Below are 14,528 nucleotides of genomic sequence, written 5' to 3' on the forward strand. Positions count from 1 at the left end.
AGCCAATAAGTAGCAGAATAAGATCGCACCTGTGCCATTGGCCTCCAAACCTGAAGAGGTCTGCACTCTGTGCAGCCGGTGTCAGCTGAAACTCAGAGCAGGAGGCTTGAGGGAAGAACTGACTTAGAAAGCAGCCAAGTCCATACGTAGAGTGAGGACTCAGCTTTGCCAATTACCTTCTGTATGACCCATTATAGGGTTTTTAATACCGTTAACCCTTGAACAACACAGGGGTTAGAGCTGCTGAGCCCCGTGCACTAAAAAATCTGCATATCAAAAATCTGCACATAGCTTTGGTTCCCCCCAAACGTAACTGTTTATAGCCTACTACTGACCCAAATCCTTACTGATAACATAGTCAAGTAACACATACTTGGTATGTTATGTGTATTACATACATAACATAAAGTCACGTAGAGAAAAGAGAATGTTATTAAGAAAACCATAAGGAAGATAAAATACATTTACAATACTGTACGTATTTATCAGCACCTTAAGTTGACATCATCTGTTTCCAAGATGAAAAAAATCCATGTATAAATGTACCCACGCAGTTCAAGGATCCACTGTACTCAGTTTTCCGCCTACTAACAGCTTCAAGATATTTTGAAGTGAATAAAATAATCTAAATGAAACACTTGAATCTTCTGGTAAAAATGCTATATGAGCAATTCCAAATATGATTATTGAATTCATCTAAATTGACGGGAAGAAAGTAAAGCTGCCACCTTTATATAATTGTTCAACTTGCCCTTAAATAGACAAATCTCCAAGACACTCTCAAGTGCTATGTACTTGATGCATCTATAATACACTTCCACGTCTTCATTTTATAACACCTTTTCTTCCATTTGAGGAGGTCTTAAAAGCATTCTCAAAACCAATGTTTTTAAATTACAATTTTCTGCACTTCCACCGCAGTCTGGAAGTACTTTATAGTGCAAACCAGAGAAAGTGAATTGATTCTTTACCTCCAAGTCATCGTCAGGGATAGCCCGTTTCCACTTGACGTTCCACCTGATGTGCTCGTAGGCGTTGACCACAACTTCGATTGCTTTGGGACAAGAATGGCAAGCCTGGATCACCTGCAGGTGAAGCACGGAGTTTCATTTGGTTAATGTACATATATGATTCATTCGTCTCACTCACGGACACATCATGAATTTATGGACCTATTGGTCTCCTTCGAGTCCTGAAATGCTTTTGAGAAGTCTTATGCGTTTGAGTATTCATACACACTGCCATCCCCATGGTGGATGGGAGGATCGATGCAATCAGACTGATTTCCTTCACCATTCAGGAGTAAGTGACAAAATTCTAACAAGGAAGAAGGAGCTGATGAAATGCATGCCCTGCCCTTACAGCCCTCACACCCCCAACAGCTTCTTTCTGCTAAGGCGGCTGTATCTCTAGAAGTCCTTTGGGTGTGGCCTATTTTCATTTCAAAGTGACCCAGTTGGCTCTTCAATGTGACCCAAACTGTTCTACTGGGAACCAGTACCTCTGTTCCATCACCATCAGCGAAGCACTCATGACTCCCAATTTTGTCACCCTTTTTCCCTTTGCCATCAGACAAGCAGCTTTTGCCACCGACTTTCTCCTTTCCATTTTCTCACCATGAGGTACACATCAATTCCATTTTTCCCTTGAAGCTTCAGCGAACATATCAAGCTCTCTGCGAAGTTCTCTGCAAGACTATCTCTCTGGATGTGAGATGAGGGGGAAGCCCCCGCTACCCACCGTCAAACCTGCCATTAGAAGGAAGGCATGCTTTTGCACTTAGCTTTCTCCAAAGAAATTTTCTTCCTAATTTCCCGGTCCTTCGCAACCTCAGCCTATTGTCATTGGGCAAAAGGTCACAAAACTGGTTTTCCCAACCTCCTTTACCAGTCTTTCATAGGTGGTCTAGTGTTGCATGTTTTGATGTGGTAGTAAGTACTAAATGTCCTGGGTCCCTGGGAAAAACCGAGACAGAAAGGTTATCATTTTAATACTGATTTAAGTGTGTGTGTGTGTTTGTGTCTGTCCAGGTCACCTGATTGGAGGTCAACCTGCATAGAGGGCCCGTGTCAGGGAGCTGAAGATGAGAGCAGATAAGATGGAGCCAGCTGGCAGTACACCTAGAATGCCAGTCTGAAGAACTAGGGATTGACTTGCTCGACAATAGACGGCTACTACATATTCTTAATAAGAAGGGGTTATATTCAATCAATTCATCCCATCAGAAAGCCTTCTTGAGCACTGTGTTTAGCACTATGACAGTAATTCTAAAAAATTTATGACCTGTTTTTTGTCCTCAAGGAGTTTCCAACCTACTTGAAGAGAAAAGACATAGATATTTGAAGTTGGAGAGCAATATAATGTAGTAAATTGCAAGGGACTACCACAATGATCATCAAGTGTCCCTTGAGCACCAGGAGCACAAGCACAGAGGAGAAGACAAGGGTATGAGGGCGGAGAGCAGGGAAGAGGCCGGATGGGATGTACCCAATGGCTTCTCAGCTGCCCTCCTGTCAGTGATGAGAATGGAGGGTAAGGAAAGCTTTGAGAAAGAATAGTGGGGCTAATGACTAATCGGATACGGGGGATAAAGAATGCAACTTTGAAGCTTGAAATCAAGGACAAATCGGGGTGACACCGGTTGAAATGAGGAACTTGGAAGGGCAGACTAATTTGGAGATGGGCAGATAATGAGCAGGAGGATGCTTCATAGGTGGTGTCTTAGTGGCAGTCAAAAATGGGCACGACAGATGGTCCAATAACAGGCTGAGGTGAAGATGGAGGTTTGTGCACCATCAAAGAATGTGCTGGCTAAAGCTGTGAGGCTCGATAATACTCTACGTGGGTATGAATGGAATAGAGGACCACGGTATGAGGAATTCGAAGCTACCAACATGAGGTCACTGAGTGTATGTTTGGGAAGAGATGTGCAGTAACATCATTATATAGTGTTTCCACCATACAGACATAATAGATGCAAATAACATCAACAGCATAGATATGTAGAGTAAAATAATTAGGAGGGAGAGGGTTTTGAATATTTATTACCTTTGTTTTTAGTATACTTTATTGTTGGTTTATATGATTTAATTTTGCACAATGGTTGTGTTTAACAATAAGCTCACAAAACTTAACAATCAGCTCTTGTGAGCTACTGTGAGCCATACAGCTGCTTTGGGTTGTCCCATGTTTAAGAAGCACAGTCTTAAGCCATTGCAGGCTAAATGTATATACTGACTCTCCAAAGCAGTGAAGGCATCAGAATTATCCTGTCCAGTGGCTGGGTCCAAATAAACGCAACATACATACTTGTTTAATGGAAAGATCCATTCATATACATATTCTGGGCACAGTGCACAGAGCTGAGCTGTTGACCATGGGCTTTTCACAGGGGGTAAGCCGGTGAGCTGGAGCCAGAGATCCATTGCTATGAGACTTCTAAAGAGTCAGCACTTTGGAGTCAAAGAAAGTGTAACTCAAAGGATTTCTATCTGGGCACGTGGCTATCAGGATAGGCAGGAAATTTTCTAGCACCTTGGTCTTAGAAAATTGAGGCAAATGGGGCTGATTTTTTTTTTTTTTTTTTTTTGTAGCTGAGATGAGAATGTCTTATACGTAGCTCTATGCAAAAGAGACAGAAAAAACCTGAGGTTAATTGCTTTGAACATTAGTTATAAACTACCATCATAATATCATAGAATATTAGGGTTTCCAGGGGCTCTGGACATTATCCAATCCCCCTAATTTGGCGATATGGAAATTGAAACCAGAGAAATCGATAGTAAGAGGAAGCTTGGTCTTGAGTTTTCTTCATCTGGGTTTAGTGATCTTTCAATTATATTCTCATGATCTTATTATTAACTTTTAATATATAGTTTTTAAAATGTTTTCATTGATTTTTGAGAAAGAAAAACATTGATGTGAGAGAGAAACACCAATCAACCATTCTCTGCACACACTCTGGGGATGGAAAACTGAATCCTGGGCATGTGCCCTGACCAGGAATCGAACCAGTGACCTTTTCGTGCACAGAACAAGGCTCCAACCGACTGAGTCATACCAGCCAGGGCTCATGATCTTATTTTAACCCTTAGGTAATGACTGATGAAATAAATGATTTAAGAACACAAATCCCATTGCAGAGATATTTTAAAACAAGAAACAATCTCTTCCATACTTATTTTAGGTTGGGTCTTGTTGAAATTTCAAAAGAATTCTCTTGCGAATGCAAAGATGTTGCTGATCATATAAAATGAAACAAGCCAAGCAGAGAAAGACAAGTTTCATATGATCTCACTTATTTGTGGAATATAATGAACATAACAGTCTGAGGAATGGGGTAGTCCCAGAGACGTGGAAGTGGGGTACAGACTGACAATCCACAGAGGAGGGGGTGGTGGGGGAGAGATAAACCACAGAACTTATATGCATGTGTGCATGAACAGTAGACATGGACAACAAACTGGGGAAAGGGCAGGGAGGGAGGAGGAGGGGAGAATCAATGAGGGAAAAAGGAGAAACATCTGTAACAAAAATTAATTAATAAAATAAATAAATAAAAAGTGGAAAAAAAAAAAAAAGGGCATTTGTCTAGACCTTCATACACATTCTCCTCTAAAGACCTCCAGATACATCCTTTCTGGAAGGATGAGCCATGGTGAGAAGTTTGTCGTAATCACTTGAGTAACCCAAAATGAAGATTTAAATTGAAGCATGACCAGTTCAGAGATGATAGCTGAAATAAATCCAAGGCCTGGATCAAGAATATACTTACACTGGAATTATAAAAACAAAAAGGCATGAAGAAGTCAGAAAGTTTGAAATGAGGCTCTGCACATGGTTTAGTTGTTCACTCAGAAACCTGACCTCTATGCTCTGCATAAATTCCCAGACCACACTCATTCTTCATGGGAGCCACACTGGAGATGTTTAAGGACTCCATGCCCACGCCCCCAACACAGGTACTTTGTCCCTAGGTATTGCTTACTTCTCCCTTCTTGTCAACACTGAGGACACAGAAAAGATGTGAATAAAAGTCACTCTCCTCTTACAGCATATTACCTACTTCCCAACTAGGGTTTCCAGATTTGTCAAATAATAATAGTGAAGGTTGTCCAATTTAATTTGAATGTCAGACAGACAACACAAAATTTTTTAATATAAGTATGTCCCAAATATTGCATGCTACATATTTATATTAAAAATTACTTATAATTTATCTGAAATTCAGATTTAACCGAGCATCCTGTATTTTATCTGGCAATCCTATTCCCCGCCCCTGTTGGAAAGTGGTCTAAGTTACGGATATAAGAACGTAACTTCATTCACAGGTTAAGGGCCTCACTTCACACATTGGGTGCTTCCATTTGCATCTGGTCTATTCCCATATATCACAGGGAGATAACTTCTTTTTATTAAGGTAAAAAAAAAAAAAATCAAGTAGTTCTTAACCTGCAAAGTCCAAAGCTCCCACTGCTGTCACGAGGTGTTGCTGATACTGATGACTAAATTTTCTGGTGACAGAAGACAGGTCTCACAGTGCAAAAGGGTCCTTTCGCCTGACAACCTTCTAGCTACCTTCTTCAGCACAGCAGGTGTCTTCTAGAACGAAGACAGCTAGACACACCTCTTCCTCAGTAATTATTTCACAAAGCACTAACAACAACAAAGAAGACCCTTAAGAGACAGCGAACTCTCAAACATCACTAGATGCTGACTACCAGGAACCTTGACCATCCCAGGAGAAAAGAGTGATACAGACCCAGGAGGGAAAAGCTTCCGCTTCCTATTTTCAGTCTGGGAAACAGAAAATGTCCGATGAACTTTACCTTCTGTGTGTCTCTGGTGTCGCTAGTCTTCCTTCATGGAAGAACAATTGGTCAAAAAAAACCTCTCTCTACAGTGGTGGCAATGGGAGAGACTTTTAGATACTTTTTACCTCATCATCCGACACCTAAAAGCAAAGATTACAAAACAGATTCGAGGTAAATCTCCTTGCCACCCTTCCAATGCAAGTGGTACCTCTAAGCCACTTCAGTGGAAACATTCTAAAGCTACTTCTGCCCTTTTACATGAATAGATTTGTGTGCAGAAAGGTACTTAGTAACCAAAGAGACTTCTTGTACTTTGGGCTTCACATACAGCATTGTTCAACGGCAGAAATCATTCTCACCTCCCCCAAACCCTTACCTACTTTTCCCTCCCCTAGAAAAATGTATTTCTTGCCCTACAAGAAAACCCAATCTTGGCTCCCTGGGGTGTCACTTTTTTTCTGAGTTATGCTGAGAGAAAAAAAAAATCAAATGTCCTTTTGTACCCTGGAAAGCAATTGCAGACCCTATAATTCTTTTTTCTCCCCTTATGTAATTTATACACCGGCTTTCGGTGAAATACACCCTCTACAAATGTGCTTTGTATTTGGAAGACAGCATCTTCAGCTCTGACCTTGTTCCTTGTAAATAAGGAAACCGAATTCCCTATCCACAAGAGAACAAATCACTTTATCTTCTGGATAAATGAATCAGTCATTTACTTGTCTTAAAGATGACTTTCTCTTTGGCAAGTCAGGCTGTGAGTAGTTGTTCCAAATCACTGTGAAGAATCTGCATAGTAAATTGAATGGGTTTTCTTCAGTTTTCCTTTGGAAGGGGGCCAGTTCTCTTATGCTGTTGGGTAGCAACAAAATGTTTATAATTCCAGCCATCCACCAGTGGCCAACTCTTTCCTAAATCTCTTTAGCATATGGTCAAACTGGAGGAGCTCAGAGGAGCAAAATAGAACTGAATAAGAACATGCTAATGCTGGATGAAGTGCTCCTTGGAGCACATAACTCTATACCTCTTTAACAGGCCCATGAAGCCACCAAAGACTGTAGGAGAGACTCTTGAATAGACCAAGTGTTCATTTTGGGAAGAGGAGGAAAGGAAACAATGTTGTTGGGTAGAATTACCCAGTTCAGTGATGTCCATGACCTACTCACATACTCCTTAGACAATCTTGAAAAGCTGAAATTTTTACCTTCATTTTTCAGATAAAAACATTGGGACCTGAGAGATTTGGGAACTTACTCCAACACTACACAGCAATACACGGCCGAGCCAGAACTCATGCCCTTGGTTACTAAGCTGCTGCTCCTAACCAGCCCTCCTCGTGTTCCCTCTCGGAGAAGTGCTTTTGTGTAAAGAACTTGGGGGCCGTCCTCACATTCACAAGACTTCTAGACTTCTTACTGGAGAACAGAAATGCTGTTTAAAGGCTAATTCTCCCAAATCTGGCTCTCCAAGGGGAATGAGGAGAGGGTCTTTTAGTTACTTTCCCGGAGACCTCTTTCATCCAGTCAACCAGCAGTGAGTTTCGGAATAAAGCTCAACATCTAGTCTCTAGACAGGCTCACACCTTGTCTCTCCTGGCTGGAAAGGCCCCTGTGGGTAAACCCAACCCAGGAGGCCTGTTTCCACCGCTCGGCAGACATGCAGCTGTAACAACAGTTGTAGCCATCATTTGTTAATGCCCCTGGCTTACTATACCATGTTCATGATGCAGATTCCCAAATCTGCGCCTCTGGCCGGGACCTTTTCCTGAACGCCATAGTCCTACCCCAAACTGCTACTTGACACCTCCCCCTGGATGAAGAGTAGGCATCTCAAGCATCGCAGGACCCCTGATCCTCTCTTCAAAATCAGCTCCGCCTGCCTTGTTTCAATCTCAGGAAATGGCTCCTTGATTTTTTCTAGCCCTTGGGTAAAAATCCTTGAAGTTATACTCGACTCCTCTCTTTTTCTGACAACCCACAAATAATCAATCAGCAAAACTCATTGACTCCTTCTTCAAAACATGCCCTGAATCTGACCATTTCTTACCACATTCACCATTTCCACTGTGAGTCTAAGCAACCCTCACCTATTATCTAGATTATTGCAATACCTTTGCCTCTATAGAGTTATTCTTGAAAGGATCCTTATGGAATATAAATCAGACTATACTTCCCAACTTAAAGTCCTTCAGTGATTTCCTCTCTCACTCAGAGCAAAAAACCAAGGATATAACCACACCCTACAGGGCCATATATATGGTCTGTAAACCACCCTCATATACACCTCTCTGACTTCTCTTCCTCCTTATTCTCTCCACTCCAGCCATTCCTTCTTCCTGTTCTTCCTCAAACATGCTTAGCTCTCTCCTACCTCAGGATCCTTGCACCTTCTTTTGCTTACACCTGGTACGTTTTTCCCCCAGTTCAGGTATTCACATGACTTATTTCTCCACGTCCTTATTTTCTCTAATCACCATTGTAAATAGCATATACATAAACACCAGAGGGGGGGGGATTGTCTTATTTTCTTTACCTCGCTCTATTTTTCTCCATAGAATTGAACAGATCAGAGTATATTTGTTATTTTGGTTTTTTCCTGTCTCCCACTAAAGAATATATTCCATGAAGGCCCTTTTTGTTATCATCGTTGATCATTGCTCTATCTCCAGCTCCTAAAAAAATGCCTGGAACATAGTAGGTCTCTGTAAATATTTGTTAAAATAAATAAGTGAATGAACTTGACCACTTACTCTCTGTGACTTTAGGAAAATATCTCTATGCTATCACCTTTTAAATAAAAATAATGCCAGTGCCTATCTCAGAGGTTCTTATATAAATAAAATAAAATTTGTATAAAGCCTATTGAGAACTTACCAAAAGACATTATTATAACATTATTATTTCGTTTTATATTCCTCCTCATTGTAATCATTTGGAATTCTCTGTAAAAAAATTATAAAGCTCCAGAAAATTATGAATATTACATATAATTCTAAGGGAAAAATGACTTAATTATCTATTAAAATACTGATAACCAAGAAAAAAATCCCTTATGAGATCATAAAATTCACTGATGTCATATCTACATCTGAGCATTCCCTGGGTTGTCCATCTGGAATTTGCCCTGAGTGCACTCCCCTTAAATTCTTTTTTTTTTTTTTTTTTTTTTTTTTATCCTCACCCGAGGACATTTTTCCATTTTTTTTTGTACAGATAGAGTGGGAGGGAGAGAGAGGAAGAGAGAGAGAGGGAAACATCGATGTGGAAGGGACACATCGAGTGGCTGCCACCCGCACGACCAACCAGGGCCGGGGACAAACTGCAACCGAGGTACATGCCCTTAGCGGAAACCGAACCCGGGTCTCTCCGGACCGCAGGCGGACACTCTAACCGCTGAGCCAAACCGGTCAGGGCTCCCCTTAAATTCTTTAGTGGAACTTTTCTTCCAACTAAGCCTCACAGTGCAGGGCTCAGATCAGTCTCTGACCTTTTATCAAAGGAGGAAGTAGACCTTCGCTGTGAATTTAGAAGAACTGTCAACCAGCTTTCTGTGGCTCTACATTACTTAGTTTGTTTATACCAGAAGCTCCTCTGCTTCTAGTTAATTAATTTTTTAGAATGAGTGAGATCCTAGGTATGATGTCATTAAATTTATTTTAAGGTGAAGTGCATTTTGGTTTCTAAATTAATTACCGTCATCAACCTAATTCCTCTACCTGTCATTTACCATGGCATATTAAAACTGTCTCTTCATGTGTTTGTGTCTCCTACTAGATTCTGAGCTACCTGAAAGTAGGTACCATGTCTTAGTCCTATCAGCATTGTTAGCATCGGGTCCCTACTAGCCCATTAGAGATTCTCAATAACTACTGTTAAAAATATAGGTTATGCAGTGCAATATTATAAGAATAGACATTAGTCCGGCCAGTGTGGCTCAATGGTTGAGTGTTGACCCATGAACCAAGTGGTCACCGGTTCGATTCCTGGTCAGGACACATGCCCGGATTGTGGGCCCGATCCCCATTGTGGGAGCATGCAGGAGGCAGCCAATCGATGTTCTCTCTCATCGATGTTTCTGTCTCTCTCTCTCTCTCCCTTCCTCTCTTTCTAAAATCAATAAAGGAAAAAAAAAAAAGAAGAATAGACATTAGCACCAAATGATGTAAGGTTAAATTCTGTCACTACCCCTGTGTGAGATCAGGCAAGCTACTTAACTACGCTGTGCCTCTGTTTCCTCCTTTATATAATAAGGGCAATAATATTGTTTATCCCAAAGGGTTGTTATAGAAATTAAATTTAAAATGCAAAATGCTTACAACAGTGCGCTTAATAAATAGAATTCATTATATGTAGTAAACATAATTATCAGTACTCAATAAACATTAACTTTCACTTAACAGAAAATTGAGTGGCCCTCTCATGTCAGCTAACTCCAAAGCAGGCTCAGTCATCTTTAGATCAGTCACTCTGCTGGAGAAACAGCAAATGGATGCCTGTCTGACCCCATCCACCTCTCCTGCAGACTTAAAGTGGCCCTCTGATCTTTCCCAACTCGGTCCCTCAGGAAGCCACTGCCAGCTCATCGGTGTGCACACAAGGCATGGAAGGTTCTGCCACTCATTCTCATCCCCTGCTCTCGGGCCCAGGTCACAAACACATTCAGACCAGGACAAAATAGCTATGTGTCAATGGAAGGTCAGGTAGAGGATCGGAAGTAGTTTAACCCGAAGATGCAGGCCTCAAGCTTGAGTCACGGGGAGGGACGCGGCCTCACCTTATGGAACTGTGGAGGGTATATTCGAGCAGCCCCATGGTTCAACAGGAGCTGGTAGCAGATCTCAGGCTGGGCGGCAGGTCGCACGGAGGTGACCTTCAGCACGTACTGGATGGCGGCACAGCCATTGATATCCATGAGATTGGCTTCAGCGCCCGCCTCCAGCATCATGTGCATGAGCACGTGGTCGCAGTTCCAGGCTGCCTTGTGGAGCGGAGACTTGAAGTCGTCGTCCCTGGCGTTGACCTCGGCGTGGTAGTCCAGCAGCATGCGGCAGATGAGGTGGTGCTCCCGGCTGTACTCCTGCTCTTTAAAGCGCAGGGCCCAGTAGGTTGCGATGGCCAGGGGGGTCTCCATGTGGGCGTTCACACTGTCCACGATGGCCCCGTGTTCCACATAGAAGGCCACCAGCTCCGAGAGGCCAAAGTGGGCAGCCGTGTGCAAGGGTGTCTCCTCGTCCTGGTTGTTGGTCTTCATGTTCACGTTCGCCCCTAGGAAGGGAGATTGAGGAAGCCGATTACTTAAACTTCTTTACCCAAGGTTCATGAAACAGGATTTTACTCCATGCTTCCCTTTTAACCACTGACTGCAGTTTTCCAACTTCTCTTTAAGGGCCCCCACTGAATCCAGTTCTTTGAGACAACAGCGCCATCTCCTGGACAACCAGCAAGTGCACGGGTGGGGCCTCGGCGGGGGTGGGAGAGGACAACAACGGATTTCAGGCTGTTGGTTTGAGTTTTAGTTCTTACTCTTAGGTGGATTGGGGAATACAAAGTGGTTTCTATAAGTACTAGTTTTTATCAATAAAATAGCAAATATCATTGAAAATAAAGTTTATGAAGCCAACTTTGAAGCTCATACAAGTAGCTTTAAAAAGCATCCGTTTCTTTGAGTCTTTCACCAAATCGTGTTTTTCTTCTTTCAAAGCAGAAAAGCCTGAGCGTTCGGTCGAGGCAAGCTTGACTGTGAACTCTGCCCAGCTCTCTGACTGAAGACTGACAGACGACGTGAGAGCTGCCCACGCTGGGAGGCTCCCCTGAAATACACCTGGGAAAAGACAAAACCACAGATGCTTCGACCTCCAAACTGGCCTCAAGGTCATGCTTTTCGCTGCAAGGGGAGGAAGCCAGTATAATGAAAATACCCACTGAAGGAAAGACAATAATTTAGAGATGGTAACATATTCGATTTATGGTTGACAAGGGCTCTTAGAAATACAAATACTTAGTACTTGGAAAGTTCCTTAGGAATTATTTAGTCCAACCCATTTATGTAACAAGCCAGGAAACTGAAGTGAATTTCATTTTTCTGATAGGAAATGTTACGCACTAGAATGGTCAACTTGAGAAGCTGAAATTTTCCTTCTCTGCCTAATTTAATGGGGTGAACCAAATGACTCCGAGGGGGCCTACTGTGTTACCAATTCTACTGGAAATGCATATAGCTACTTCAGGTATGAATCTGGAGATAATAATAACAATTATTATTATTATTATTATGCCAGCAACAAATATTTATTAAGCACTTTCCATGTGCAACATTCTGAGCTAAGGGCTTTTCATATGTCGTCTCATCAAATCTCCCTAGTACTCCTTTGCAGTAGGTGCAATTTCTACCCTAATTTTGCAGCTGAAGAAATGTGTACTTAGAGCGGCTACTGACCACACCAAGCTAAGAAGTCAGAGGCTGGAGAGCAGACTGCCTGGCTTCAAAATTTGTTACCACTGTGCTATTCGTTCCACTTTATGATTTTTCGAGAAGAAATATTTTCTGTCCTTTGCTCTTATTTGGTATTTGAAAACTTGAAAGTCGTAGTATAGAAATCATGTGGCATTTTGTTCATTTAAAAAATCTGTTCTCCACGCAGTGCTCCTCTGTGCCCTTCCTTATGGCGTCCTCTGATCATATGGAGCATATTTGAGAAAGAGCAATACTCCTACAAGCGTGCTCAGTATCCTGCATAAAATCAAACCCCAGAGAGGTTCTCGAGGGCGCATTGCTCCGGACACTCTGAGACCGTCACTACCCTAACTTGCAGAAAACAGAATTGTCACCAAAGACTGTCATTCATACAGCCGTCTGTGTTCATCAGTATTCTGCCCCAGGGAAGTCCTGGGTCAGGTCTCCTCTCTGGGCAGCGCTTCTTCTGTCTGGAGTGCAATGCAATGAATAAGAATGTCTTCCCAGAAGCCGTATTCAGGGTCAACTTCAAACGCTGGAGAGTTTCCACTAAGCAAGGGAATCAAAGGGTCAGGATGAAAATTTTTCAGGCCAAATCAGAACAAACCACATTCTTTATTTTTAAATGTACTTAGACATTTACAATTGATCCTTGACCTCTTGGTACAACTGGACAGGCTGCACAGTTTCCCTTTCTGAATAGTAAATCTTTTATAGTATTTGAATTGTGTCTTTGAGTGCCTTTATATTTCCAGGGAATATATAAAGTAGGATGATTTGACTACTTTTTAAAAAAATCCTCACCTGAGGATATTTTTTCCTTGATTTTTTGATAGAGTGGCAGAGAGGAAGAGAGAGAGAGAGACAGAGAAACATTGACTGGCTGCCTCCCACACAACCCCAACAGGGACCAGGACCGAACCTGCAACCTAGGTTCATGCCCTGGACCAGGAATCGACCCTGAGACCCTTCAGTCCTTGGGTCGACGCTCCAACCGCTGAGCCAAACAGGCCAGGGCTGATTTGATTACTTTTTAATTTTAGATTTTGTGATTTATTCTAGAAATTAGAGACCATCAACATAAATTATTGGGACATTTTAAAAAAATACTGTTAATGCAGAAATGCAATGTATTCCTTTCCTAGAACTGTGGTAATAAAGTACCACAAACCAGGTGGCTTAAAACAACACACATTTATTCATAGTTCTGGAGACTAGACTTTTGAAATTAAGGTGTTGGCAGGGTTGGCTCCTTCTGAGGGCTGTAGATGTCTCTCCAGTCTTCACTTCACATGGTATTCTGTGTCCCTGTCTTCACATGGCTGTCTTTTTATAAGGACACAAGTCATACTGCAATAGGGGCCCATTTTGCTCCTATCCATCTTAACTAATTACCTCTGCAACAACCTTTGTTTGTATTTCCAAACAAAGTGGCATAGTATTAGGGATCAGGGAGTTTTCTCTGGGTTCCGTACCTACGAGTGGAGTTGCTGGGTCATTGGGCATGCATATCTTCAGCTTCCTTAGATGGAATTGGAAAGATGCTGTACCAGTTTCCCACAGGCCATGAGTGAGGGTTCTTGTGCCATATTCTTGTCAACATTTGATATTTTCAGTCTATTTTGTTTTAGACACTCTGGTGGGTGTGTAGTGACATCTCATTGTGTTTGAATGTTTGTTTTCCTAGTTAACACCAGTTAGCCATATTTTTATTGACCAACATTGCCTTTTATTTCCTATTATAAGCATTTCATGTTGTTATAGAATCATTTTAAATATCATTTAAAATGAACTGTACTATTCTATAGAGTGAGTTTTCCTTACTATTGGGTGTAAAGATTTTTTTTATAAAATTTTGATCTTATGACTAATGCTTCAATTAATAAATTTGTATGTAAATGTCAGGATTATTTTCTTGGCATAAATTCTCCCCAAAATAGAGTCATGAAGCTGAACCATCTGAACTATTGTAAGGGTCTTTATGGATAGTTGCCGATGTTGTATTTATAGATCTCCCATTGACATAGAAGAATGCCATTCACTTACCAGACTTTCTGTTTTGTTTACATATATGAGCCATTCATTAAATTAAAATGTAAGCCCATGCTTTCGTAATTTTTATAACATTTTAAACCAGTTTATTTGGACTTTCTTAAATACGGTGATAACTTTAGATAGTCAAATTCAAAACAAGTTTTGTTTTTTTTTTAAACACTAGGATGTCCTACTTCTTGTAAAGGTTGCAAAAATTTCCAACTTGAT

General features: G+C 41.5%; 1 protein-coding gene across 1 annotated transcript in view; it reads right to left on the minus strand.

Moving 5' to 3' along the window:
* The window catches only part of ASB4 (ankyrin repeat and SOCS box containing 4), a 53,889-nt gene that overhangs the window by 577 nt on the left and 38,784 nt on the right, over positions 1–14,528 (minus strand). The window contains exons 3-4 of the mRNA XM_036247414.1: positions 10,587–11,077; positions 972–1,085 (exon numbers count right to left, since the gene is read on the minus strand). Of these exons, the coding sequence (XP_036103307.1) occupies positions 972–1,085; positions 10,587–11,077 (605 nt within the window). The remainder of the gene's footprint in view (positions 1–971; positions 1,086–10,586; positions 11,078–14,528) is intronic.

The sequence above is a fragment of the Molossus molossus genome, unplaced genomic scaffold, assembly GCF_014108415.1.
Source record: "Molossus molossus isolate mMolMol1 unplaced genomic scaffold, mMolMol1.p scaffold_m16_p_7, whole genome shotgun sequence".
Classification (NCBI taxonomy): domain Eukaryota; kingdom Metazoa; phylum Chordata; class Mammalia; order Chiroptera; family Molossidae; genus Molossus; species Molossus molossus.